General features: G+C 38.7%; 5 protein-coding genes across 5 annotated transcripts; 1 reads left to right on the plus strand and 4 right to left on the minus strand.

Annotated features, from left to right (window-relative positions):
- Positions 1-1,609: 1,609 nt before the first annotated feature.
- On the minus strand, positions 1,610-2,923 carry LOC111788920 (heat stress transcription factor B-4-like). The gene is made up of 2 exons (XM_023669499.1): positions 2,524-2,923; positions 1,610-2,438 (listed from the first exon to the last, which is right to left on the minus strand). The coding sequence occupies exons 1-2, from the start codon at positions 2,770-2,772 to the stop codon at positions 1,674-1,676; spliced, it is 1,014 nt and encodes a 337-aa protein (XP_023525267.1). The 5' UTR covers positions 2,773-2,923; the 3' UTR covers positions 1,610-1,673.
- A 12,757-nt stretch (positions 2,924-15,680) lies between these two features.
- On the plus strand, positions 15,681-18,027 carry LOC111789270 (probable BOI-related E3 ubiquitin-protein ligase 2). The gene is made up of 4 exons (XM_023669988.1): positions 15,681-15,876; positions 16,008-16,108; positions 16,396-16,712; positions 17,274-18,027. Exons 1-4 carry the CDS (start codon positions 15,794-15,796, stop codon positions 17,799-17,801), a joined length of 1,029 nt encoding a protein of 342 aa, XP_023525756.1. The 5' UTR covers positions 15,681-15,793; the 3' UTR covers positions 17,802-18,027.
- An 85-nt stretch (positions 18,028-18,112) lies between these two features.
- Positions 18,113-19,814, minus strand: LOC111789269 (uncharacterized acetyltransferase At3g50280-like). Its single transcript, XM_023669987.1, has one exon. It carries the CDS (start codon positions 19,525-19,527, stop codon positions 18,166-18,168), a length of 1,362 nt encoding a protein of 453 aa, XP_023525755.1. The 5' UTR covers positions 19,528-19,814; the 3' UTR covers positions 18,113-18,165.
- Positions 19,815-20,235: 421 nt separating this feature from the next.
- Positions 20,236-21,867, minus strand: LOC111787470 (uncharacterized acetyltransferase At3g50280-like). Its single transcript, XM_023667435.1, has one exon. The coding sequence runs from the start codon at positions 21,721-21,723 to the stop codon at positions 20,338-20,340; it is 1,386 nt and encodes a 461-aa protein (XP_023523203.1). The 5' UTR covers positions 21,724-21,867; the 3' UTR covers positions 20,236-20,337.
- A 1,618-nt stretch (positions 21,868-23,485) lies between these two features.
- LOC111787656 (uncharacterized acetyltransferase At3g50280-like) lies at positions 23,486-25,276 on the minus strand. Its single transcript, XM_023667674.1, has one exon. The coding sequence runs from the start codon at positions 25,030-25,032 to the stop codon at positions 23,626-23,628; it is 1,407 nt and encodes a 468-aa protein (XP_023523442.1). The 5' UTR covers positions 25,033-25,276; the 3' UTR covers positions 23,486-23,625.
- Between the last annotated feature and the right edge of the window lie 1,545 nt (positions 25,277-26,821).

Here is a 26,821-nt window from a genome sequence, read left to right on the forward strand (position 1 = left end):
TATCTCATTTTTACAAAAAGTAAAAATCTACCATAAAGTTATTTTTTAATAATTTAACCTAAAAGTAACCATGAGAACAGTTTCATCTCTTTTCGTGGTAACTTCTGGGCTTATAGAGTATTATTGGGCCAATATGCGTGAATAGTCCATTGGTGTTGAGCCCAACGAAGAAAGGTAATAATGGGCCAGTGGCAAGGCCCACATACTTTTTTTTTTTTTTTTTTCTTTTCTTTTCAATATCAGACCTCAACAAGTGGATAATTGAATTAAAACTATTTTAATGAGCTAAAAAGGCGAAGATAATTACAAGAAAGCAAAACATAGATATATGATATATGACTGATGTGCGGTGGAATTTTCATTTTATAGCTTTTTGACTCTATATTCTAAAGTGGGTCTAAAATAGTAAAAGAAAAAAAGAAATCTCGACTTAATTATATAAAAATATATCTAAAAAGCCAAAAATAACAAATGGGTATCTTCCTTTGATACCATGCATTTAATAATTTATTCATATAGAAATTACATGTACATAAAGTGAAGCATCAAAACAAAATTAAAAATTAAAAGACAAGGGCTGTGTTTTAGCCTTCACGTGCACATCTCAGTCACGTGCGAGCCCCCCCGTGAGAAAAGACAACGGCTTCAGGACCATAAACAATAAACAAAGGTATCATAGAGTTGTTTTGTTGTTATATGTTTATATATAAATATATATATATATATATATATTATTATCATTGCACGACAAAGATATCCCAAGGTCTACAATGTTCCAAAGTTGTAGATAAATATATATATATATATATATATTTGTTAGTGTGGAGATAAAACTCTGGGTTTTACACAGCTGTGTTTTAAATTTAAATTTTCTTTTGTTGTGTGGGGAAATTAAATGTGCGCATGAAACACACATATTTATGAAACGGGAAGTGGAAGGGAAGAGAGGCGCAGAGTTATGCATTGGTCTGCCATGGTCAAACTTTTGGATTGATAGAAAGAAAAAAAAAAAAGTAAAAATATATTTATTTATTTTTTACCAGTAATGGAGTTTGTGGAGAAAGAGACAAAAGGGAAAGCATAAAAGAGAGTGGCATTTCGGCAAAGTGGGTTGGTTTATCTTCCAGTCAATCATCACTCTACCTTACCTGGTTCGAACCCTAAACCCTCCATTTCTCATTGATTATTAAAATATTTAATTCAATGTCCTTTTTTGAAAATATTTAGTACTATTACTGGATCCAAATATTTTGAAAATATTTTGCGCTTCTTTCTGTGAAATGAAAAGCAAAAAACTTTCCATTTAAGAACCCTTTTCGTACTCCTCGCATTAATGTTGCTGAAGTATTCCAGGTCAAACCCATTAAAACAAACACCCACAAGGAATGGAATGCGGAAGAGAAGAGAAAAATGATGGAATTTGATTGGAAATAAAAAAGAAAAAAGAAACTATTTCTTAATCGAGAGCTGTAGTGCAACAGTAATGGTTATGGGGAAAAGAGACAGCAATAGAATCGCTGAGGGTTATATACATACAACTTACATTACTATCACAAACAGCCATACCCACGCACACATCTTCTAAGAGAGACTAACAAANAAATTTTTTTTTTTTTTTTTTTTTTTTTTTTGTAAATTGAAGGAATTGGAGAATTAGAGAAGAGGAAGATGAACTAACAAGCGGAAGGGGGCATGAGATTGAGCCCTAAATCGTCTTTTTCCAGCACCAATCGAGCCTTGTTGTTCTCTTTAACGATATTATTAGAACCATATTCCGGATGCACACGTTTCTTGGATTGAAGCGACACTCCAAAAAGCTTCGTTTTTGGCTCTTCTACAATTGTCACGAAGCTTTTTGATGAACCATTATTATTGTTTGGAGTGCCGGCCACGAAATGGGTCTGTCCGGAAACTTGTTTTGCATTTGTCGGATGGTATCCGAGAAGGTGGTGATTCGGCTGCCGTTGTCCGACCGGGAAGCCATCGGAAAGTAGAGAGGTTGAATATTGATATGAATTGCTTGGAGCGACGGGTTTGACGTGGTTTTGAACGAAATAAATGATGTCGTTGTAGAGCTTTTTCATGTGGGCTAATTCTGACATCAGCATGTTGTTGCTTCGACGGAGACGCTCGTTGTCCTCCGACAGGGCAGTGACGGAGTTGTTGAAGTTGTTATTGTTGTTGTTGGAGGAGAGCGGCGGCGAGTCACACCAATTGGGGTTGTCGTCGGAGTCGGAGGGTGAGATGCTGACTCGAGCGGGGTAATGGTAGAAGCCAGCGTTGAGACCGAGTGGGGAATAAGATTGGTGGTGTTGGTTGACGGTGACTTGAGGCTGAGCGGTTTTTCGTCGATGGATCTCACATAACAAATGTTTCTCTCCTTTTCTGAAGAACTCGTTGGCGAATTCCCATCTGTCCGGCACAATTTTTCTAAAACCCTNAGGTAACATTTAAGGATTAGAATTAAAAGATAAAACAAAATAAAATGGAGGAAATAAAATGGAGGAAGGTGGTTGAGCTTACATAGGTGTTGAGCTGTCGGACAAAGCTAGAGAAGTTGTTGTGCTTGAAATAGTTGGGGAGGAGATCTCTGGCGAATTCAGGAGGGCGCCAAACGACGAAGGTGGTGTCATCTTCGCCCCATGAGACAATATGGTCGGTGGTGGGATCGTCCACGAGCTGGTAAGTTTTAGTGAGAAAGGGAGCTGGGATGGCTTTGTGGGAGTCTAGAGAGAGCAAAACGCCTTCGCAATTATCAAGCATTAGAGCCATTTGGAATAATATGGGAAAGGAAGAGTCTTTTTGGGAGGGGAGGGGAAGGGCTAGATAGCAGAGTTTGAAATGGAAGTGGAAATGGAAAGGGAGAGGAAAAAAAAGAGGGATTTAGGATGGAAAAAACAAAGCGGAAGAAAGGAAAAGAAGTGTGTCGTGTGGTGGGTACCGTGCAGTTAGTTTTTTTATTTTATATTAACAATTTTGGTTTATTAATTTGGTTGTTTGGGTGTGAGAGAATATGTGTCTCTCTGTCTGTGTTGAACTGTGAAATAAGGGCCTTTCAAGACAAACCCGTGACATGTCCATCTCTCCTTGATCTCCTTTTTTTTTTTTTTTCATCTTTTGATTTGATTCTCTCTATATCTCTCTCTCTCTCTACTGACATTCATCCCTCCAGCACCCACTTAAGAATCACCCTCAATTCCTGACTCCAAAATTTTACAGTCAAAAGAGAAGAAAGAAAAAAAAAAAAAAAAAAAAAAACTTGAAATTTGGAGTGGGTCAACCCTTTTTTAGTTGCATATGGGCAAAGCCGAAAGCCCCTTTTGGTAGGAACTTAATTACTTACATTGAGAATTTGAAAGCAAAGAAATTGATTTCCTGAAAAGAGCGATCCACAGAAAAGTAGTGTATGTAAGTATAGTATATAGAATACCCAATAATCAAAATGCTTCATACTCACTTTACAAAAACAACATAGAAATTAAAAGCAAAACAGGCAGCCAAAGATTGAATAACCATTATTATTATTATTATTATTATTATTATTATTATTATTATTATTATTATTATTATTATTATTATTATTATTATTATTATTATTAGGCACAGAACACACAAACATGCAGTTTTGTTTTTACGTGGACTATTAGTTTGGGTTTGCAGTATAATAAATGCTGACACCTAAGCAAATTAAAACACTGTCTGTTCCTGAAACAGAGATACATAAATGAAATGGAAAGGGAAGGAAGGAGAAGGAAGGAGAAGGAAGGAAGGAGGGCATTTAGGTAAAAAGTGAAATGGTAAAAAGGTGTGTTTGTATGCGTTCCCGAGGAGAAAATGAAAAATGAAAATGAAAATGTTTGGGGTTTAGGATTTGTAAGTTAGCTTTTGTTGTTAATATATAAGAGCACCCGAAGGCAAGGCAGGAGAGGGCAGGGCAGGCGTGTCGAAATTCGAATCCCCCATCATTTTCTACTACTCTCTCTGTGTGTGTGCGGCATTGACAGATATAATAAGGTAAAGCATACATCGAACTACGTGATGGGACTTAAAGCCTGCGCCCTTCCTTCCTCTCCTCTCCTCTCCTCTTCTATTTCCTTCTTTTCTCTTCTTCTTCTTAATATTCCAAACTTCAATACTCTCTCTCTCTCTCTCTCTCTCTCTCTCCATTGCTGTTTACTCCTTCCAGTTCAGGTGGTTGAATTATTGGCCTCAAAAGTTTCCATAAATAAACTCTTTTTTATTTAATTTTTTTTTTTTACAGCTTTCCTTTTCTTTGTAGTCGTCCAAGAAATGAGAATCTCTCGCTCTCTCTTCTTTATACTTTTAGTGTATGGGGTTTCTTTTCTTTTTTCTTTTTTTTTTTTTTAAATCTTTTGGGCGAAAAAGAAAGTTTTGAATTTTGTTGGTGATATGATGATGGATTGAAATTCCAAAAGGCCAAAAGGGGAATGTATAGGAAACGCTTGTGTGTGTCTACTACTACGGCCCTCATGATTTCAACAATATTGTGTGCAAACTTTTTTGCAATGAGTACCTTTAATCACACACATAGGTTGAGGGATCGCATATGTAAAAAAGTTAAATAATAATACTTTATATTTGTTTTTATCTTTAACTTAAACTATATATATATATATATATTTACGTGTTTATTAGGGATAATTATGATTATGGTATAACAACATGTCTATTATCAATACTTGATTATGTTAATGATTGTGACATGGAATAAAATTTTATTTATTACAATTTTATAATTGTGAGTTCTCACCTCGATTGGAAAGAAAAAACGAGTGCCAACAAAGTTGCTGGACCCACGAGTACTAGCGAGGATGATGTCCCCAAAGGAGGTGGATTATAAGATTCCATCTCAGTTGAAGATGAGAACAAAACACTTTTTTTATAAGGGTGTGGAAACCTCTTTGTAATAGGCACGTTTTAAAAAACCTTAAGGGAAAGCTCGAAAAAGAAAGCCTAAGGAGGACAAGATCTGCTAGCGTGTGGCCTTAGGCTGTTACAAATGGTATCAGAACTAAACACCAAACGGTGCGCTAGCTGCTCAGCCCCAAAGGAGTGGACACCAGTGGTGTGTCAGCGTGAGAGGTGGATTATAAGATCCCATATCGATTGGAAAGAGGAACGAGTGTCAGCGAAAACGCTGGGTGCCAAAGGTGGGTGGATTGTGAGATTCCACATAGATTGGAGAGAGGAACAAGTGCCAACGAGAACGCTGGGCGCTGGAAAGGAGTAGATTGTGAGATTCTACATCGGTTGAAGAGTAGAACAAAACATTGTTTACAAGTGTGTAGAAACCTCTCCGTCACCAGCTTATTTTAAAAATCTTGAAGAGATATCCTAAAAAAAAAGTTGTGAACTTGGGCGGATACGATCGTACTCGAATTTATTAAATAATTTGAAATAAAATTTATATGAGTGTTGAAAATTAGACACTCAGTTCCTTTCTTATTAGGGTTTTTTTACTCACTGTGGCTTCTCAAAAAATAACATCATAAATTATATCTCAAAATTATTTTATATATAAAAAAAAAACATTTGTAATGATTTCTTAAAACTACATATTTAGAATAAATATTTGTAGGGTCCAAAACCATACAGATGGGTAAGAAAATGATGAGTAATTATTTGTAAATAGATTTGTAGCTGATTATTTTCATGATGCATGCCCACTTCGATTTCTCATTATTGGAAAATCCACAAACAAAATATATCGCACTTTTTTTAAAAAAAAAAAAAAAAAAAAAAAATTACAAAACAAAACTGACCTTAATTATGTATTGATAAGAAACCTATAATATTATTAATATAAAGTTTGGAGACAGTAATATCACATAAATATGAAATTTGTAAAATAAAATTTGGAAGAAGGTGAGATATTATCTTTTTTTTATTACTTTTCTTAATTGCCAAAACACTCCCATTCCTTATTTTAAAATAAATTAAATGCTCGAAAAAATAGGTTGAACTTCATTAATTATCACATTGTGCTTAGTGCTATCTTATTTATTATCATTCTCATTCTTCTCTTTATCGATGAAACCATGTTGTATATGTTGGAATATTAAAACCCAAAATTAATTAACTATTATGTACGTAAAATTGAATATATATATATATCACCAAATATATTTTATTTCAGGCATATCATTTTTTTTAATATCCATTTAACCAAATTTTACTCGGATTTGTCTCAAGAGGAGACCGAGACAAAAAAAAGTTTTCAGATTCGGTTCGATCCAATTGACATCTCTACATTTGGAGAGGGTCTCTTGAGTCAAAGTAATTTGTAGAGTTCAATTCCCGATAATCAGTAGAAATGGGTATAAATTATCATCTTACGAATATGTAAATAGTGACCGTAAAACTAAGGGAACGTGTAATTAGTCTCTCAACAATCTTAGGCTTATCCAATATACAATCCCTTTGGCCATTTTTGTTCTTGTTTGTGTTAGTAAAGTCAATTTGGTTGAGGTTAATGAGTTTTTGTCCATATTTTTGTTTCCCACTCTGTTTCTGCGCACTGATCTCTCTGGTTCTTCTGCAGCGGCTGACACGGAAAAACCCAGTCCTCTTCCTAATAATAATAATAATAATAATAATAATTAAAAGGTAAAAAAAGAAAGGGTTTTGTTTTTTGTATTGTTGTTGAGGTGAGTGCAGTAAGTATGGGGCAGTCTGATGCTTCAAGCTTTGTTGTTTTGGTTTGATTAAGCATGTTTATCTTCTTTTCCCTTTTCTCCTCCACTACCCCTCAACTCTCATACTAATCTCTCCTAATCCCATATTAATTAAACCATCTAATTTTGATTAATAACAGTAACAAATTAATTTATATATATATATATATATATAAATTTGGTTTGATTCAGGTTGTCAGCAACTGAGACAGATCCTACCGAGCCCCACCACCCATGGCTGCCAATTAATTAATTTATTTGAAGAGGGCAAAGAGCAAGAAGATTCTATTCTAATATGTAAAAACGCAGTGAAAGTGAAACAACGCCACCCACCACCGTACCCAGCTTCCTCTCTCTCTCTCTCTCTCACACATCACCACCGCCGCTACCATATTATTTTATGTGTGGGGATTTCAAGAACAGACAGCCTAAAGCACACAGGGAATAGCGATAAAAAATTGCACAATTTAACGTTGCTCTTATTACCCCCGAGAAAAGAATCTAAATCCCCACAATAATAACACAACCTTCTCTCTCCCTTTTGTCTTATGTTTATACTCTTAATTATACACTTAATTCTAACAGACATTCTGATAATAATTGATGGACAAGAAAAGATGTAAGCTTGACTTACTGCTGCTATTATGTACCAAAAGCTAGCATTCTCCCAATTCTCCACTGTGTTTTATGGGATTGGACATCTGTATGTCCCAATTCTATAAAAACATATTCGTTTTCCTTGCCTTTATTTCCTTTCCACTTCCAATCAACAAAAATAATACTTAAAAACCTAGCTATATTCTTCATTCTATCAACCAAATTCCCATCAATTACGTGTAAAGTCTGGTTGTTCTAACGCATATGAACTCACTTAACTTTTCTTCTGCTTGTACTCGGTGGTGAGTTCATCCGTCTTTAACTTTTGGCCATGCATCAAATCAACTGAAAAAATAATTCAGTATTAAAAAACTATACCATGCAACCAGGCATTGGTCGTAGTAGACACGTTCTAAAACCTTGTTTTTATAAAAGCGATGTGAATGTGATGTCCCAGAACAAACCACCTTATATATAAGGGTCGTTTTAAAGCTTTGAGGGGAATCCCGAGAGGGAAAGCCCAAAGAGGACAATATTTGCTAATGGTGGATCTGGGCTGTTACAGATGGTATCAGAGCCAGACACAAGACGATGTACTAGCCTTCTCGCTGTTCCCCGAAGGGGGTAGACACGGGGCGGTGTGCCAGTAAGGACACTGGCCCCAAAGGGGTGGATTTGGAGGCGGAGGGGGTAGACACGGGGCGGTGTGACAACAAGGACACTGGCCCCAAAGGGGTGGATTTGGAGGCGGTCCCACATCGATTGAAGGAAGGAAAGAGTGTCAGCGAGGACGCTAGCCCTGAAGGGGATGGATCGTGATGTTCCACATTGGTTAGGTAGGAGAACAAGGCCCCGTGATGTTCCACATTGGTTAGGTAGGAGAACAAGGCCCCACATCGATTGGAGGAAGGAAAGAGGGCCAGCACCTGAAGGGGGGATAGAGAACAAGGCCCCACATCGATTGGAGGAAGGAAAGAGGGCCAGCACCTGAAGGGGGGATAGACAAAGTCCCACATCGATTGGAGGAAGTCCCTAGTAGATGCGTTTTAAAGCAGAATCTGGGAAGTCCAAAGAGTATAACATTTGGTGAGTATAACATTTGCTAACGGTGTACGTGAGCTGTTACAATGAATACTGTTTTAAAGTAGTTAGGTTTTTATGGTGGAATCCATGGATGAGAGTAAATGTTATATAATAAGTAAGAAAATTTGATTTTGCAAAAGCTAGATTCCTGGCTTGAAAAGATGTAAGAAAAAGAAACATCTTTCCCTAATCTAAATTTGGAAAAGGGTTTGTTTGAATGAAAATATTTGTTAGAGTTACTAGGCTTCTATTTTTTGCGTACCCAAGAAAAGAGAATGAATTTTAACCCCCACTTTTTGAATTACATCAAAAGCAGAGAAATAGTAGCTTTGTTTTTCCTCTCCATTACCTCTACTTTTTCTTTCTCATCCTTTATTAAAGATGCAATGCCTCAGTTTATAGCTTTTAACAACTTTAGATTATACACATCCCATTTCTGACATCCCACATTTGTCTGTGATTTTGATGATTATGAGGGATTCATGTGTTTATTATGAACCTCAATCTAAGCAACCATTCATCCTCACTTATTACTACCTTTTGCTTTTAATTCATGCAATCATGACACCCACAATCTGGAAAACAAGTATCATATCATACCATACATTTCAATTGAGTTTGGGATATTCAAAACTACTATGAGTTTAGGATATCATCAGGTTTTGATTTTAGATTGGTAATGAATCTGCTAATCTGATCTTGGCGTTTGGATTTGGAGGATTGTGTTAGCTTTGATGATGATGATGATGATGGAGATGGATATGGATATGGAGAGGGAGCATAAAGGCTGTTGGATCACATGCACATCACAAATCAAAACTTTTTTGCCCTCCTTCTCTTCTCTTCTCTTCTCTTCTTTTCATAGTGAGTGTGATGAAGATTAAAGAAAAGGCATTTCAAAAAATATTGGTCCCATTTATCTAAGGCTGGTTATGCTGCTTCCCCAATCCAAGGGATTCCGTGACACGATTTTGATGCCATATGGGTCCCTTCCTCATCATTATTTCTCTAATATGCATAACAATCTAAGCCCACCATGCAGAGGCTCCCACACCCTTGTAAGAAATGCTTCTTTCTCCTCCTCATAATCCACCTCCTTAGGAGCCCAACGTCCTCCTCAATGTTTGACTTGCTTTCGCTCGTTCTAACATAGGTTTTTACTAATTGGGTTGTGATATTTAATTTTGTAATTGGATAAAAGAAGGTATCTTGTTTAGGAATAAAAAAGTTGAGATAAATTTGCAATTTGTTGGGGTGTAATGCAGAAGATCTGAAGATCATGATATCCTCACAAGCCCATCTTAGACCTCTAACTTGTCTTTTCTTCTGCCCTTTTGTCACCTTGGAACACAGAAAGAAGGCCATGGATATCAGATCATTCGTAAGATTCGTTGCATCTAAAAAAAAAAAAACTTAATTAGAATGGCAACAACCAAGATGGAATATGCTTATTTCAAACTTTTGAATCTGATTGGCAGCGATTTAGCGGACCATTACCCAACTTTTGTCTTTCTTCCTGTCTGACATGTTCTTTAGTTCATTAATATTTTCTTATTTTTCTATACATTTGAGTTCGAAATTTAATTACATTCTAAGTTTCAATCGCACTCACTCCATGAAGAATTAAAAATAACGTATAAACCACTCCCAATTATTCAATTTGTTCAACCCAAATCATTTCACCACGCGCCACCGTTGCCCGACCGGCTCCCATCGCAAAAGGTGAAGCGATGACGAGATTTTTTGGAATCATCAAGAATTGGGGTTTGGGTATTATCCAATGGGTTCGCAGTGGTCGTCGTTTAGTTGTTATTTGTGAAGCTCTTGCTCTCAGGCCAGCCGGTGTCGACGGAACCGATGGACATCTCCGGCGTGGTTACCGGGCGGTGTAGAGGGTTTTGCAAGAACAAGTCCAGAGGAAATAAGGAGAAATGAGTGGTGAACTAAGGGAGTTTGTTTTAATTTACAAAGGAATATTTTGGATTAATTAATTTGAGGAGAAAAACACAAAAGCAGATGTGTGAGGGGAGGATCAATCACATCCTTGAAGTAGACGATTAACTAACAAAATGGCAGAGGGAATGGGCAAAGGCTGAGACGTTGCAGAGCTTGAAATATTCACCCATGGCGGGGAAGGGGCAATTTTAAACAAGTATCAATTCGGTCATAAAAGTGTTTAGCAACCAAATCACTCGAACGCCGGCGCCGCCGCAGCTGTGGAATGACCCACCGGAGGCACCGCGTGGATCTTACGGGGACGGTTGATTTCTTGGTTTTGAAATATTGGTGAGATGATTGAATCTTGAAAGATCTTATTTCTGTGGTTTTGAATTGAATACTCTTAAAGAGTACAAGTACTTACTGGTTTATAATAAACACTGATGTGTGGTTGTTTTGTTTGTAAAAGCCCAGAGAATCAAAAATCAAAAGAACAAGACAAAGCAACAAGGTTGTTTGTTCTGTCTTCGTGTTGGCAACCTCTTTTGTCTGACTCACTGAGCAATGACAGCATCAAAATTAAGTGCAGCCTGCCTTGTTTATGCTGCAAATTCTATCTTATCTTTTCACTCTCTTGCTCGTTTATACATCTGACATGCTCATGGGGAGCCTTAATTTTTGGCAAAAACCTTGTATTCTTGCTCCTACTAATTCCTTCCCCTATCATTTTTATTTCTACCGAACAAAGTACACTATTTGATCGATACTTGTGGATTCTATTGACATAAGTAAGTTAAGGGTATGACTCTGATGTCATGTTAAAAGAACCACACGAAACTCCACATAAACTTTCATCAAAATGTCTTGCACCAATAGAGATAATATTTCTTACTTATAAACTCGTGATCTTCCCCTTCAACATCATGAACTTATCTTCTAATTCTTCTGGATTGCGATAAGAAAGTCGAGAATCCGAAGAGGCTAAAGCCATGGGTTGGGTTCAATTATTGTGGCAATCAAAGGGCAGTGTTGAATAAAAGCAAAGTTTGTTTGTTTCTAGGACGTGAAGCGATGCATCTAATTAGAGACGAGTTTCCATCAATTACGTGTAAAGCTAAGTTATTATTTAACACACAAGTTAATTTGAATGGGGTTTTGGGTTTATTTCTAAACTAATCAACTTTAGTCCATACCCATCAAATCAGTTTTGCCATCTTTATATCGCCATTTTCATACAACCCTTTATTATATTCATAGATTCTTCACCTCTTTTTCCATCATTATTTGTCGCCTTTATATCGCTATGTTCACACAACTCTTCCAAAGCCCAATGAAAAAAAATATAGAAATAAATGGAAGAATAAAGAGTGTAAGATGGAGTCCATATTGGTAGTTGTTTAAGAGATTCTCTCTTTAGAAAGGACAGTTTTGTATGTGAGGATAATAATGAAGGACTTGGCTTTGCATGCAAAAAAGTTGCAACTCCTTCGCCCACTCCAACGCTTTAATGCATCTTTTCCCTAATCTAAAGCGCCAAAAGGAGTTTCCTGTTACCCAAAATGCTACCTAAACACTAAAGACATCTACTTGGACGCTTCTATTTTTCCTACCATGGTTTGCTTCCGTCCGTCAGTTTCACAGTTTTAAGACATGTTTACTAGGGAGAGGTTTCCACACCGTTATAACAAATGCTTTGTTCCCCTCTACAACCAATATGAGATCTCACAATGTCTGTATCTAATGTCATATATAATAAAAGATATGGTCTACTTTAAGATTTTAAAATGTGTTTGTTAGGGAGAGATTTTCACACCCGTATGTAAGAATGCTCTATTTCACTCTCCAACAAATATGGAATATCGCACTGCAACCAACGTGTATCTCACACCTATACACTTTAAAACAAACTAAATTTTAACCCACTTTGTTGATATCCTTAAAAGCATACAACTTCAACTCATATCATCTTTTCTACTTTTTCCTGTATTTTCCACCTTTAGTTAAAGGGTTAAAGATCCCCTTCTCTCCACTTTACAGACCACGACATCAGTCTGTTATCTTAAAATTACCCTTCAAAAAAAAAAAATGTTTGTATCATTTTCCGTTTGAGCTGATAAACATCAATACACAATTTACATTATTTGATGAAAAAGCCATATTGGAAGCTTTAAAATGGGTGGATGGATGGATGAAGTTTGAGTACAGTGAAGTACGGTGGCAACATGCATCGTGGTGGGGAAGCTTAGATGGGACTAATGATGCTTCTCACCTGCCCTACACCGTGATGTTAACCCACAAAAGGAATTCTAGTAGCAAATTCATGGCTGTTTGTTACATCTATAAATGGTGAGTTTGTGATCAAATCATGGGGTATTCAAGAAAAGAAACCCCAAATGATCGAGATGATTTTGTTTTTCTTATTTTGTTTTAAATGGAATGTATATATTACAAACAAAAAAAAAACCCTTTAGGCAATTCAATCAGATCAAGCTGGTGAATGAGTCGATTCCAAACATGTCCTGGAATGGTAGGGCCATTCATTACCCGAGACCTGGTGAATAATTTTGAATACCTGGAAAATATTGTGAAGAAGAAAAGCGGCATCATTTCCAATGAAGATAAGAATATATGTGTTTATTTTGAAGGTGGTGGAATGAAATGGTTTGGAGTCAGGTATTTGGGAAGTGTACAAGGAAAAAGAAGAAAGTGGCGCATAAGAAAGAAAAGTAGATACAAAGTGGAAGAAGGGGGAAGTCACAGCAGCGGAGCAGAAAGTAAATAAAAACAGCTTTATAGGGAATAAGGGAGGAGGATTGGATGATTGAACCCAACCAAATTGAATTGGGCTTACAACTCCCCCTTTGCTCTTCCTGCCCCTCTTCCTTGTGGGTATTTTAAAAAACAAAAGGCAGTTGCTCATGGATCTTGGTTTAGATGCATGGTCTAACAGAGAAAAACAAGAAACAAAACAAAGTAAGAACATGAGAGACAAAATCCTTCCTAGCATACCAAATGATATTTTTTATAACCGCCCAACCCCATCGCTAACATATCCTAGCTTACAATCTATTTCGTAGTCCATCTCCTTGGAGGCTCAGTGTCACGGTCCTACATTTTTTACCGTGTGGCGTCATGATCTTGACACGCTCACGATCAGCCTTAAGGGAAATTAAGTCCCATATATATTTTTCACCGTGGCTTTGTGACTTTGTCAGACCATAGACGAGGTTTGTTTCGCCAGTTGAATATCGCTTGTGCGGAATCTAAGCTTGTTCAACCACACACGCCGAGGCCAAGTCATCCGGCTCGACCTTCCCTCTACTCGGGGCCAAGGTCTCTCAATGCAACGTTGCATCTCATCTTGTCATCTTGATCCCCATCAACATGGTCCCTATGTCTTGACACCATCCTGAGTCTCGGGATGTCGTCGGCCATCATAACTTGCTTGGTCATGCCATCGAGAATGGACCCGCGTGTCGCTCATCTCATCGGGACTTCTCGAACATCCATTCATCCGGGTTCTATTGAGGCATTAGCCCTCCCATGCCCATACCGTCTCGGCACGCTCGCCCACACTGTAACACACGTATGTGCCATAGGGCCTAGGGATGGTGGAGAGCTGACACTATGGTACCCCTGTAGTACATTTGGAGTCATTTTCAATCTTACAGACATGATTTTGGCAAACGGTCATACGGTATCGTGCAATGTCCGTCCGGTGTCCGATTCACACCAAACTTGGCGAGTATTCATATTTCATATGGACGGACTTGACTCCTGAACTGTATGCACAAATTCGGTTAAGGCTCGGGATCCTACCTGGCCCGTCAACAAGCCTATCTTTGCCCCTCTTGTCTATTCGATGTCTCTATCTTGCTTATGTCTCAACTTGTCTTCAATGTCCACTTCGTGTGGTGCGTTAGATGATACACCATTCTCCTCGGTAGCATCATGGCACTCGTTTAGGCCTTTGCGTGGCCGGATGGGCGCCACTTAAGGGTCGCCGCTTCTCTTGTCACAACGTGAGGGTCACAACATAGTTAGGTTGTGAAATTCTCCCCCACTTAATCGTTTTCGATGACATACTTGGGGGTACAACCATTGTTGGGTTGTGACACTCAGCATCCTCGCTAGCACACTGTCCAGTGTCTGGATCTAATACCATTTGTAATAGTCCAAGCTCACTATTAGCAAATATTGTCTATTTTGGCCCTTTATGTCGGTTAGTCTCACGGTTTTACAACGCGTCTAATAGGGAAAGGTTTTCACGCCTTTATAAGAAATGTTTCGTTCCACTCTTCAACTAACGAGGGATCTCACAAACATTTAGAGAAAACTTATAAAGGTTGGTTTGAGTTAGATTTTTTTTTGTTAGGTTATATAAAAGTGTGGTTACAACCCAATCCAATTTAGCTCTATCTTCCTCTTAAGAAGATAATATTTAACATTTATCACTGATGTTAGTTATATACTGTGAAACCAATGTTAGTTATATGTTGTGAGTGGTAAATGTATGACATTTGAATTTTGAGATTGTATCTACTCTATTTTTTTTTTTTTTTAAATAATCAAATTCAACAACCTAATCTAACCTAGAATTTCAAATGATTTATTATTAAAGGTATGACTAGAAATGGGAGTGGAAGTAGAAAATATAATAATGATATGAACATAGCATAGAATGGTTTTAGCATATTCACCTTCCAGTTTGTCATCACTTTCAAAGGCATCATTACCCAAAAGTTCATCCATTTTATTTTTTTATTATTACTTTCATATTTAAAAAATTCGGGCCTACAGAGCCCGTTCGGAAAGTTGGGCCTAGCTCTTCCTCCTCCGGGCCTAAGTAGCACATTAGGAAAGCCGGTTCGGAAAGTTGGGCCTAGCTTCTCCTCCTCCGGGCCTACGGAGCCCATTCGGAAAGTTGGGCCTAGCCGTTCCTTCTCCGGGCCTACGGAGCCCATTCGGAAAGCCTGTTCGGAAAGTTGGGCCTAGATTCTCCTCCTCCGGTCCTACGGAGCCCGTTTGGAAAGCCCGTTCGGAAAGTTGGGCCTAGCTTTTCTTCGTCCGGGCGTACGGTTGCCGTTTGGAAGTTGGGCCTAGCTTTTCCTCCTCCGAGCCGACGGAGCCGATTTGGAACTTGGGTTTAGCTTTTCCTTCTCCGGGCCTAGAGAGGGTTTTCGGAAAGTTGAGCCTAGCTTTTTCTCCTCCATAGCAGGGTTCATGTTGGGCCGATTTAGAGGAATCCAAAATTCGGGCCTTACAAGCCCGTATCATAAATTCGGCCCAGCCGTGAGAATACGATACGTGTATGGGATCAGAAACCAAGTCCTGAAGGGGCGTCTAATAAATTTGACGAAGCTTTGCCAAAATTTTCCGCAGTCGCGTATTGGTCAGACAAGCTATCGACTTCCTCTCTACCATCTTTCCTCTTCTTCTTCTTCCCTTCCTCTTTCTCTCTCTGGTAATTCATCGACTCCATGGCTCTACCTCAGAGTCAGTACCAACAACAGTATCAACCGCAGCACCAACAGCAACAGCATCATCAATCTATATCATTTCGGTAATTCTTATTCACCACAATGTAAAACCAGAAATTTTGTTTTCTTTAAAACCCTAGCGATCGCCCCTCCTTCACAGAGCTTCGATTGTTTTCTGCCTTCTTTTAATTTTGCATTCTATCTCTAATTACAGGAACTTGTACACTGCCGATGGTCATTCTTCTCAACCAATTTCCTATTTCAACCCCTTGAATTTGCAGGATCATTCCCAGCATCCTCCCTATGTTCCTCCATGTAAGTTTGCTTTTACTTCCTTTGTTTCTTTCCTTTTATTGTGTACTTTTCTGATTCCTGACAGCTCTTAGTTTTACTGGAAATTTGGGTTTGGGCGGATTTCAAAGCAGTAATCGTTTTTTATTAGTTTGTTCTTATAAGGGTTAATAACTTATTAGAGATTGTTTGAAGACTTCGGATTTAATTTTCGTTTCTTTCACTGAACGCTTCAGCTCATTATTTGTGTCGGGACCAGCCTCATGGGATTTAATTTTGGACTACCATTTTGTTGTTTTTCGTCATTCTAGTTCATGTAGTCGGGTTTGCACCAGATACAGCCCCTGCTACGGACGCCAGTGATGGCGCAGCAGATTTTCACTGGATGTATGGCTTAGAAGCCAAGAAGAAAAGATTGAAGGAACAAGATCTATTTGAAAACAATTCCCAAATATCATCCATTGACTTCTTGCAAGCGCGTCCTGTTTCAACAGGACTGGGCTTATCGCTTGACAACACCAGAATGGCTTCCACAGGAGACTCGCCTTTGGTCTCTCTTATAGGCGATGACATCGATCATGAATTACAGCAGCAGGATGAAGATATTGAGAAGTTCCTCAAAATTCAGGTCCGGATTAACATACTGTTTTAACATATCTATCTTTCAAGCTGCTTCGAACAAGCGTCTTGTCATGTTTTTTTTTTGCTTAATCACGAGTGTTTTCATCATCTTACCCTCATAATCAGATGGAGTAATTCTTAACCCTATAATATTTGATTTTGACGCGTTCTTAGCATATTTAATTTTCAAGATAGATAGTCGCCATAACTTTGAAACAACGACTTTATAGAGATTGGAGTTCATAGCTTGCCCTTCTGACCATTAGATCAACCCTTCATGGTTGTCTTATCAGGGTTATGTCAGTTTTTGAATTTAAACTTTCTGGAAGTCACTGTTATGATGCATTGTGCGTGCCTTTACCATATGGCGTTTCCTTGTTGGTTTTATAGTTTTATTTGTGATCAATGTTCACAGTGGCCTTGGTTCATCTTGTAAATTTCAATATGGTTTACTTGTTGATGTTTGTTGCACCAACAATTCTTTCACAGCTGTTTCAATTATGTGTGTGTCCTGACTCCTGAATTTTAACCATAGACCTTCGTCTTCTATGTCTCTTTCTATTAATAGGGTGATAGGCTGCGACATACCATATTGGAGAAGATCCAAGCCAATCAACTCCAAACTCTCTCGATTGTGGAGGAAAAAATTATTCAGAAACTACAAGAAAAAGAAGCGGAGATGGAGTGTATTAACAAGAAAAACATGGAGCTCGAACACCGAATGGAGCAGCTGTCAGTGGAAGCTGGTGCCTTGCAGCAGCGGGCTAGATATAACGAGAACATGATCTCGGCCCTCAAGTTAAATCTTCAGCAGGTGTATGCTCAAAGCAGGGATAGCAAGGAAGGATGTGGGGATAGCGAGGTTGAAGACACCGCATCGTGCTGCAATGGTCAGTCACTTGATTTTCAACTGCTTCGCAGCAACAGCAATGATATGAAGGAGTTGATGATCTGTAAGGGTTGCAGGGTTAATGAAGTGTGCATGCTTTTGTTGCCTTGTAAACATCTCTGCCTGTGCAAGGAGTGCGAAAGTAAGCTTACCATTTGCCCTCTGTGTCGATCCTCAAAATTCATAGGTATGGAAGTTTATATGTAAAGTTATACCTTGTGTACGATGCTCAATTCATATATACTTCTCGTGATAATTATGTATTTTTGTTTCCTTTTAATTGTTCACTATGTTGTAAACATTTCATAGGGCTGTCATACGATTTATGACTCCACATCTTGATATTGATTTGTATATTAACTATTTTTGATTTATAGTTAATATACAAATATTTAGAGAATGAAATAAATCTGTACATTGAAGGGTTTCTTTTCCCTCGTTTCTTGTAGTCTTTTCCTTTGTTTAGCATAGGGATAAAACTAAATGAAACTGGTTGAAGTGCCCCTTTGATTTAGGTGTTGAGAGGTAAAAATACTTGGTTCTTATTATGAAATCAAAAGAAATGTAGGTTTTAGTACAATGGACTAAATGAAACTGCAACAGCATCCATGATTTCCTGATCAGCCTGGAGAGCAGTCATGACAGGCGGCGGAAGGCACATCTCCAGTTCTATACTTCCTCCTCCTTCAGAACCTGGGTAACACGCTACCATCCCATCGAACTTGTTAGCATACCCACTTCGAAGACACAGCGCCTTCCCCATTCCAAACACGTTCCCGTACTTATTGAATCTGGGGGAACTTCCAATCATCACGCTCGATGGATCAAACATTCCGGCTATTTGGTATATCATCGGAGATTCCACCCATTTCTTCACAGCACCTCTCACTACATTATCCGTGTGGTTCACCACAGCCTCGTGCAATTTCCACGCCGCCCATCCAAGGTTGTTTTCCAGTAGCTCCTTCACTGTCGCTACTCCTCTTATTGTATGAATCGAATTCCCGAAGTAATTTTCCGATAAGGGTGGCTCCAATCTTGATCGGTTGTTTATTGCCATTATGCAACCGATGGTTTGATCTGGCTGTAGGCCACGGACTCGCGTTATGCATCTCCAAATCAGCGCAGATAAGGACTGGAAGGAGGAGATTTTGTTGGTTTCGTACTCTGTATTTGCCTTTGCTTTCAGTGCAGCCACCGATTCGGAAGAAAAATGGAAGTACTTTTTGCTGAGTTGTGGCGCCTCGAATCTGTTAATAAATTGATCAGGGTCCGTAAATGGAAGCTTTAGAATTGGACCATGGCCCTCCGGGAACCAACGCTGCAGAATCGGTGGGCGTGAAATTGAAATACTGTCATCCTCTGCTTCAAATATTTCGGACCACATGTTGAAGAAATGCCAGTACGATGTTCCGTCGACGATGGTGTGGTTAGCGGAACACCCAATGAAGACGGCGTCAACTAATTCAGTGACCTGAACGGACAACAACGGCCTGGAATGACCATCGTGGTTGACTGCTCTGTCATGGTCAAAGAACGATTCGACAATCAACGGCACGTCAGAGGGTGAAAGAATATCAGAACTCGACATGTCGACACGCGCGTGAATGAATTTGACTCCGGGGCTGTTTTTGCAGTCCACATAAACGAGGGAAGAGCCTTCATCTTCATATGAAATCGTTGCGAGTCGTCCGGCAAGTGGGAAGAAATGAACGAGGGCAACTGAGAGTGAGTGTTTGAGCTTTTTCAAGAGATCGTCCATGAAGCGGCCGCCGTCGTCGACGGTGGCCGGAGATTTGGCGTAAAGCAGACCCTTTTGGATGTAGTTCATAGAAAGCATGGCAAGGTCCCATGGGCAAAGGTGATATGGATGGTTAGATTGTTCGGGGATGGTGTGAGGTTTGATGAAGCACTCTGAGATGTAGTGAATCATATTGTCGGAACAGAGTGGATTTATGAGGCGCCGGGCTATCAATGTTCCGATGTGTCGTGTTGAGTTGGTCGGTTTAAATAAGAGGTGTAGGAAGGCTGATCAATTTTGACCAATCCTATTTGAAAATAAAAAAATAAAAAAGCTCAAGAGAAGACAAGATTGAACCGCAAGCGTTACCAACCAATTGTCTCCGATTTTACGAGGCATTGAAGATTCGTGGTCGACTTTTAAAACAGTGCGAGTGATGTAAACGAAGATAATTTGGATGCATAAGATGTAACGTTAGAAAGTCTACATTAAATATTATGACAACTACCTTTCAACTTTGCCGTCGGCATCAAAAATAAATCTTCCAATTGTCAAATTCTTTTATTATTTAAACTTAGTTTAAACAAGCATGTAAGTCCAAAATCAAGATTTTAAACCTATTTATTAGGTTACAAAAGAATAATTTGTTTCTCTAATTGATCTTCCAATTTGACCATAGGATATATAATCATTTTTTACTTTCTATTGGCATGCTAGAGTCATTTAAGCAATCTTAATCAAGTTATCTGGTAGAAAGATCCGAATAAAAAATGTGAAATCCCACGTTAGTTGGTCACTAGGCCCCTCCCCGAACCGGTAGATTTGGTGGGGGTCTTATATCGATAAGAGAAAGCATCGAGAATGGGGTGGATCATTTCCGAAGAAAAACAACCATTCTAGACTCACAAAGATAAAAACATTCAAAATGCAGTTCGTGGGTTTCAAAGTAAATCAAATCATCTTGAAAAATACACGATTTGTTGCATATTTTATGACATAGAATCATGATTCACAGGGCTGAAAAGGCGAGGAAGAGACGACATTCATGAACTCCAAATCAGATTCCAGCATTGCCATATTTTGCGGGAGAAGGCAGATCTCTAAATCAATGCTTCCTCCTCCCTCCTTTCCTGGAAATGACGACACTTTGCCGTCAAATTTATTGGCATAACCACTTCTTAACGCCACCGCCTTTCCCATTCCGAACACATTCCCATACACATCGAACCTCGGCGAGCTCCCCATCATGATACTATTCGGACTAAAAAATCGACCCAATTGGAAAGTATAAGGAGATTGCAGCCATTGGTCAAGTGAGTCTCTTAAATTCTTGTCGGTGATGTTCACCACAGCATCGTGCAACTTCAACGCCGCCCATCCAAGCTCTTTTTCAAGCAACTCCCCTGCTTTTGCTTCCGCTTTCACTGCTGTAAATACGTTGCCGAAGTAGTTTTCAGAAAAGGGCGGTTCTAATCTTGCTCTGCCATTCGCCGCCATCATGCAAATGGTGGGTTGATCCTCTGCTATGCGACGAGCTCGTGTTATGGAACGCCAAACAAGTGCAGACAGCGATTGGAAGGAGGAGATTCCTTTACTGCCGCACTCTGTTTTGGCTTTTTCTTTCAATTTTGCAATTGATTCTGCTGAAAAGTGGAACATTCTCTCACGAAGTTGAGGCGCCTCGAATCTGCTGATGAATTGATCGGTGTGGGTAAAAGGGAGATTTATAATTGGACCATACCCATCAGGAAACCAACGCTTAAGAACTGGGGGACGCGAAATTTGATTCGAAGGTGCTTGAAAAATCTCAGACCACATGCTGAAGAAATTCCAGTAGGAGGTTCCGTCGCCGATGACGTGGTTGAAGGAACAGCCGATGAAGACTCCGTCCAATAACTCCGTTACCTGAATGGAGAGCAAAGGCATGGTTTGACCGTCGTAGTTGACAGCCCGGTCGTGGTCAAAGAAAGAGTGAACCACGGAAGGCACGTCAACGGGGGAGAGAACATCAGAAATTGTGGTGTCGAGGGCGGCGTGGATGAAATTGGCTCCGGGGCTGTTAACACAGTCTACATAGACCGAGATGGAAGGTGGATGGTCGTTGATGGTGGTAGCAAGGCGGCCGGAAAGTGGGTAGAACTGTAGGAGAGCGGTGGAGAGGGAGGCTTTGAGGCGGTGAAGAAGATTGGGCATAAAAGTGTGTGGATGGTGATAGGCTTCGGGGGGTTTGTGAAAGAGGAGGCCCTTCTGGATATAGTGGGCGGAAAGCATGGGGAGATCCAAAGGGCTCAAATGTAGTGGCTGCTTCGACTCTTGGGGAAGGCAATCCAATTCTGGTTTGACAAAGCAGTTGGAGATGTGACGCAGCGCAGGGTAATCAGGCTTCATTTTGGTCGGAGTTTAAGGCGTTTGTGAGTAGCAGCAGGAAAATTGGTGCTTTTTATTGTTTGAAGAGATGAGTGAAGTGCTGGTGTTTTGGTGTGCGGCTTCGGAGAAGGAACCAACGCTAGAAATAAAAGTTGGATTTTGCCTCTTCCAAATAAGGAATCCGTTTCAGTATTTAGTTAGACACTCGTCATAGGTAAGTATCCACGTATCCACCTATATTGGAACATGGAAATTTCATTGGTGCCCCTCTGCATTAACTTTTGCCTCTCCAACCTTATTAGTAAATATTGTCTCTGTTACATATTATTGTCAATCTCACAATTTTAAAACGTGTCTATTAAGGAATGTTTCGTTTCCCTTTTCAACCGATGTGAATTCTCACATAGATTCTCCCCTTAAACTCGGGTGGCTTTAACCTTTTGATGAATCGATCTAGATTCGGGTTGGTAAAAAAAAATTGATAATTGGACCAACTCCATCAAATTGAAACAATATCATGCACATCGAAATGAAAAAGATCCATATAACCAATTAAATGGTAGGACTAATAGTTATGACAATTTTAGGAGGGGTAAATAGTGTTTTAAAAATTTATATATAAGTATCAAAAAAAAGCTAACAATTAAAAATTACAATTCATACAACAAAGTATAAAAATAATAATTCTATTTATTAAAAAAAAAAAAAAAAACTTAGAATATGGAATAAATTACAATAATAATTTCATAATTAAATAGAAATTTTTTTGAAAACACGTTTAGTCAAACTCCATTCTCTTAATGCTCCTTAAGAATTTCAAGAAAAACGTTTTAGCTCTCTATCTGCAATTTTATGAGTTTAACACTAAATTTAGTCATTTTCGTACCAGTGTTAAAATTTTGAGAAATACATCACAACTCTAAGAGTAAATTTACTATTGACGTACTCAAAATAATATTTTCACAATATAATAAAAATGAAGCGTGTACGAAGTAATTTGGAGACTTTTTGAATATTATAAAAATGAAGCGTATATAAAGCGATAGGGAGACTTTTTTGAAAATTTTAAGATTTAAAAATGGTAGTAGTTATGTATCGATTAGGTAGAAGAAGATGAAATTAAAATTAAAATTCAACTTAAACATAATAAGAAAAAATGAGAGGTAGGGATTAAAAACGTACTAACAATATAATAAAAATAAAAGGAGAAGTGACCAACTCCATTTCCTCTTCTTTTTAATTATTAAAATATGACTTTTTTTTAAAAAAAAAAAACAAAATCATTTTTTATTTGAACAATAATAATAATGTATGGTCATACGTTTGGATTTCTGTCTTTTATTATTATTTTTATTTTAATAATGATAATAATAACAACCATTAATTTTAAGTTTAGATTTAAAAAAAAATATATTCTTTATTTTAAAATCACCCCATAATTATTACTATTCAAACCTTCATTTACACACTCATTAATCTTATTCAAAACTTCATTTATACAATAATTAATTTGTTTACGAGGTCAACTGCCACTTTACTTTATTAATTAAATGATTCAGAAGGAGATAGAATGGTTATTCTAAGATGTAACACTAAAATTATTAAAATTATTAGTAACTAAATTAAAATTAAACAATTTTAGATTAAAGACACAAAAAAGCCAACACCGACAACAATCTCATCCGCTGTCAAGGTTAAATAGTGTTAGAATGCAAAGAAAGTATGGGTTTATTAGATAAAATAAAAAAATAAAATAAAAAGGTCAAAAGTATAAAAACAATGCTAAAAGAGAGAGTGAAAATTAAAAATTAGAAACTTCTTCAATTTCACAATTGTTTGAAACTTAATGGAGAAATTAGAAACTTGAATTATGAGCTCAAGAAACCATCCCAACTCCAAGCTTGATCTTGAAAATACATCATATTACTCATGGAACAGATGAGGCGGGGAAGAGACAGCACTCATGAACTCCGAATCAGCCTCCAAATTCGCCATACTATGTGGGAACAGAGCGATCTCTAAATCCACGCTTCCTCCTCCTTCATACCCTGGATACGAACTCACTTTGCCGTCGAACTTGTTCGCACGTCCACTCCGGACCGCCACCGCTTTTCCCATTCCAAATTCATTCCCATATATATTGAACTTGGGCGAGCTAGTCATCGACAAGCTGTACGTTACAAAAGTTTGATCCAGTTGAAAAGTAAAAGGACACTCAAACCATTGCTCAACTGCCTCTCTGAACTTTTCTTTGGTGTTGTCCACCACAGCTTCGTGCAATTTCCACGCCGCCCAACCTAGCCCGCCTTCAACCACTTCCCCTGCTTTTGCACTCACTTTCAATGCTGTAATTACGTTGCCGAAGTAATCTTCCGGTGTGGGTACCTCTAATTTTGCTCTGTTATTAGCAATCATTCTGCAAATCGTGATTTGATTTTGTGGTAGGCGGCGAGCTCGTGTTATGGAGCGCCATACAAGCGCACACATCGCCTGAAAGGATGAGATTTCTTCGGTGCCGCACTCTGCATTGGCTTTTGCTTTGAGCGCAGCAATAGATTCTTTCGCGAAGTGGAAGATTCTCTCCCTGAGTTCGGGGGCTTTTAATCTTATCTTAAACTGATCGGAGTGGGTGAAGGGGAGGTTGATAATTGGGCCATGCCCATCGGGAAACCACCGCTTCAGAATGGGTGGCCGTGAAATTGAAACAATATCATCTCCATCCGGTGGTAGTGACTGAAAAATCTCAGACCACGTCTTGAAGAAATTCCAGTGGGAGGTTCCATCGCCAATGGAATGGTTGAAGGAAGAACCGATGAAGATGCCGTCCAATAATTCAGTTACCTGAATGGATAGTAAAGGCAGGGTATGGCCATCGTAGTTGACGGCTGCGTGGAGGTCAGGGTCGAATAAAGAGTGAACCACTAAAGGCACATCAACAGGGGAGAGAAGATGCGAGATTGTGAGGTCGAGGGCGGCGTGGGTGAACTTCGCACCAGGGGTGTTAACGCAGTCCACATAAACTAAGATGGAAGCTTGATGCTCATTAATGATGGAAGCGAGGCGGCCGGAAAGTGGGTAGAAATGAAAGAGAGCAGAGGAGAGGGAGCGTTTGAGGCGGTGAAGAAGAGTGGCCATAAAAGGGTGTCCATCTTCGAAGGCCTCGGAGGGTTTGCGAAAGAGAAGACCCTTTTGGATGTATTGGATGGGAAGGAGGTTAAGATCCCAATGGCTCAGGTAATGGGGCTGCTTTGATTCTTGTGGAAGGCATTCTATGTCTGGTTTCAGAAAGCACTCGGAGATCCGTCGGACTGAAGGATGTTGGGGCTTCATCGTCGTTGAAGATAGGTAGGAGTCCGATAAGAACAAACTCACCACCTCAATTATTTGTTGAAAAGTGGGGATTTGCGATTTTTTCAAAACTGGCCTACTTCATTCTTCGCAATAAACACCGACACTCTTCCTTTGTTTCTACCCATCAGACAGTCTCACTCTCTAACTGTCCAAGCCCAAGCCCAAGCCCAAGCCCAAGCCTAGTTAATAAATATTGTCCAATCCAAGTCGGTTTAAGATTGTCTGCTTTAGCCCGTTATGTAGACCATTTCTTTAGGGACCTAACGTTCTCACTTGCACATCAGTGAGCAAATATTGTCTGTTTTAGCTTACGTATTATTCTTAGTCTCATGTTTTAAAACGCGTCTACAAGAAAGAAAGAGGTTTCCACATTCTTATAAGGAATATTTTGTTCTATTCTCCAACCAATGTGTGATCTCACAATTCACTTTTTAGGGTCCAACGTCCTCGCTGGCATACCACCTGGTGTCTAGCTTTAATATCATTGTAACAATCAAAGCCTATCGCTAGTATATATTTTTTGCTTTGGCCCATTACGTATTATCGTCAGCCTCATAGTTTTAAAACGTGTCTACTAGGAAGAAGTTTCTACACTCTTATGAGAAATGTTTCGTTATCCTCTCTAACTTATGAGATCTAACTCTGATCGCTAGAAACTTCTAACCATAATATTTTAGTCATTTTAATTTTAAAATCTATAAATTTGCGTGGTAAATACTATTTATGGTTAAATAAAATACTCAATATTTTTGAATGCTACATGCTTCCTCCATACACATATTATTGAGTGACGTATTAATTTATTATTTCCAAATAATTGATGTATGACCCGTACGGAGTATAAACCATATAATACATTTTTGTCTCATCATGGGTTAGTGGGCGTGGAATTATGGATTTATTCAATTTCTCGAATATATTAGCAAAAAGATTTGAAGCGGTGGGGACGAACTTGTGTTTTAAATAACTGCACGACACGTTACTGAATTATATCCCAACAAAACCCTCCCCGCATTGGAAACGGTTCGGTACGAAAGCGACAGCTCAGTGACGGTGAGTCACCACTCAATAAACGTTACCATTCCTTTGACCTTTGACCACTTTTTCTTTTTTTACTTCACAGTACATATAACCTTAACCATGGTGTAATTTTTTGGATTATATTCATGGAGGAGTTGGAATAAAAAAGATTAGCGGAGGTGTCGACTGCACCTGGCACCGACCTCTTTGTATGACAAATCATCATGGGATTCCGGCAATTATTAAGGTTGGTGTTGGTGTTGGTGTTGATGTTGGTGTTTGGTGTCCGTATTAAATATAAACTAATATTTGTGGATATGGGTCGTGCATGGAAGCTGAGACGAAGATGAATAAAATGGAAAGAAAATTGTACAAGATCCATGAAAAGCGGTGCGTTTTAATAATTCAAAATTTAATGGAGTTTCAGGTTCGACCCACATCCACGGCAGGAATTTTAAAGGGAAAAGAGAAAAGTCAAAGGTTTTGATTGGCATACTAATAATTAGAAGGAAAAAAAGATGAAAGTGAATGAACCCCAGTTTGGATCACTGGTTACTAGACAGGTGAGAAAATTTAATTAAGATTTGGCATACTAATATTATATTTTTTAGATTTTTTTTTAATTTTTTTATGAAGAATGTTGGTTCTCTTCGTCAACTGATGTGAAATCTCACACGATCCCGATCGCCATGGCAGAAGAAGAAAAATAGGGAGTTGATGTATAGGGTTTGGAGGGGCGGGCGGCGGT

Source organism: Cucurbita pepo, chromosome LG02 (genome assembly GCF_002806865.2).
Source record: "Cucurbita pepo subsp. pepo cultivar mu-cu-16 chromosome LG02, ASM280686v2, whole genome shotgun sequence".
Lineage (NCBI taxonomy): Eukaryota > Viridiplantae > Streptophyta > Magnoliopsida > Cucurbitales > Cucurbitaceae > Cucurbita > Cucurbita pepo.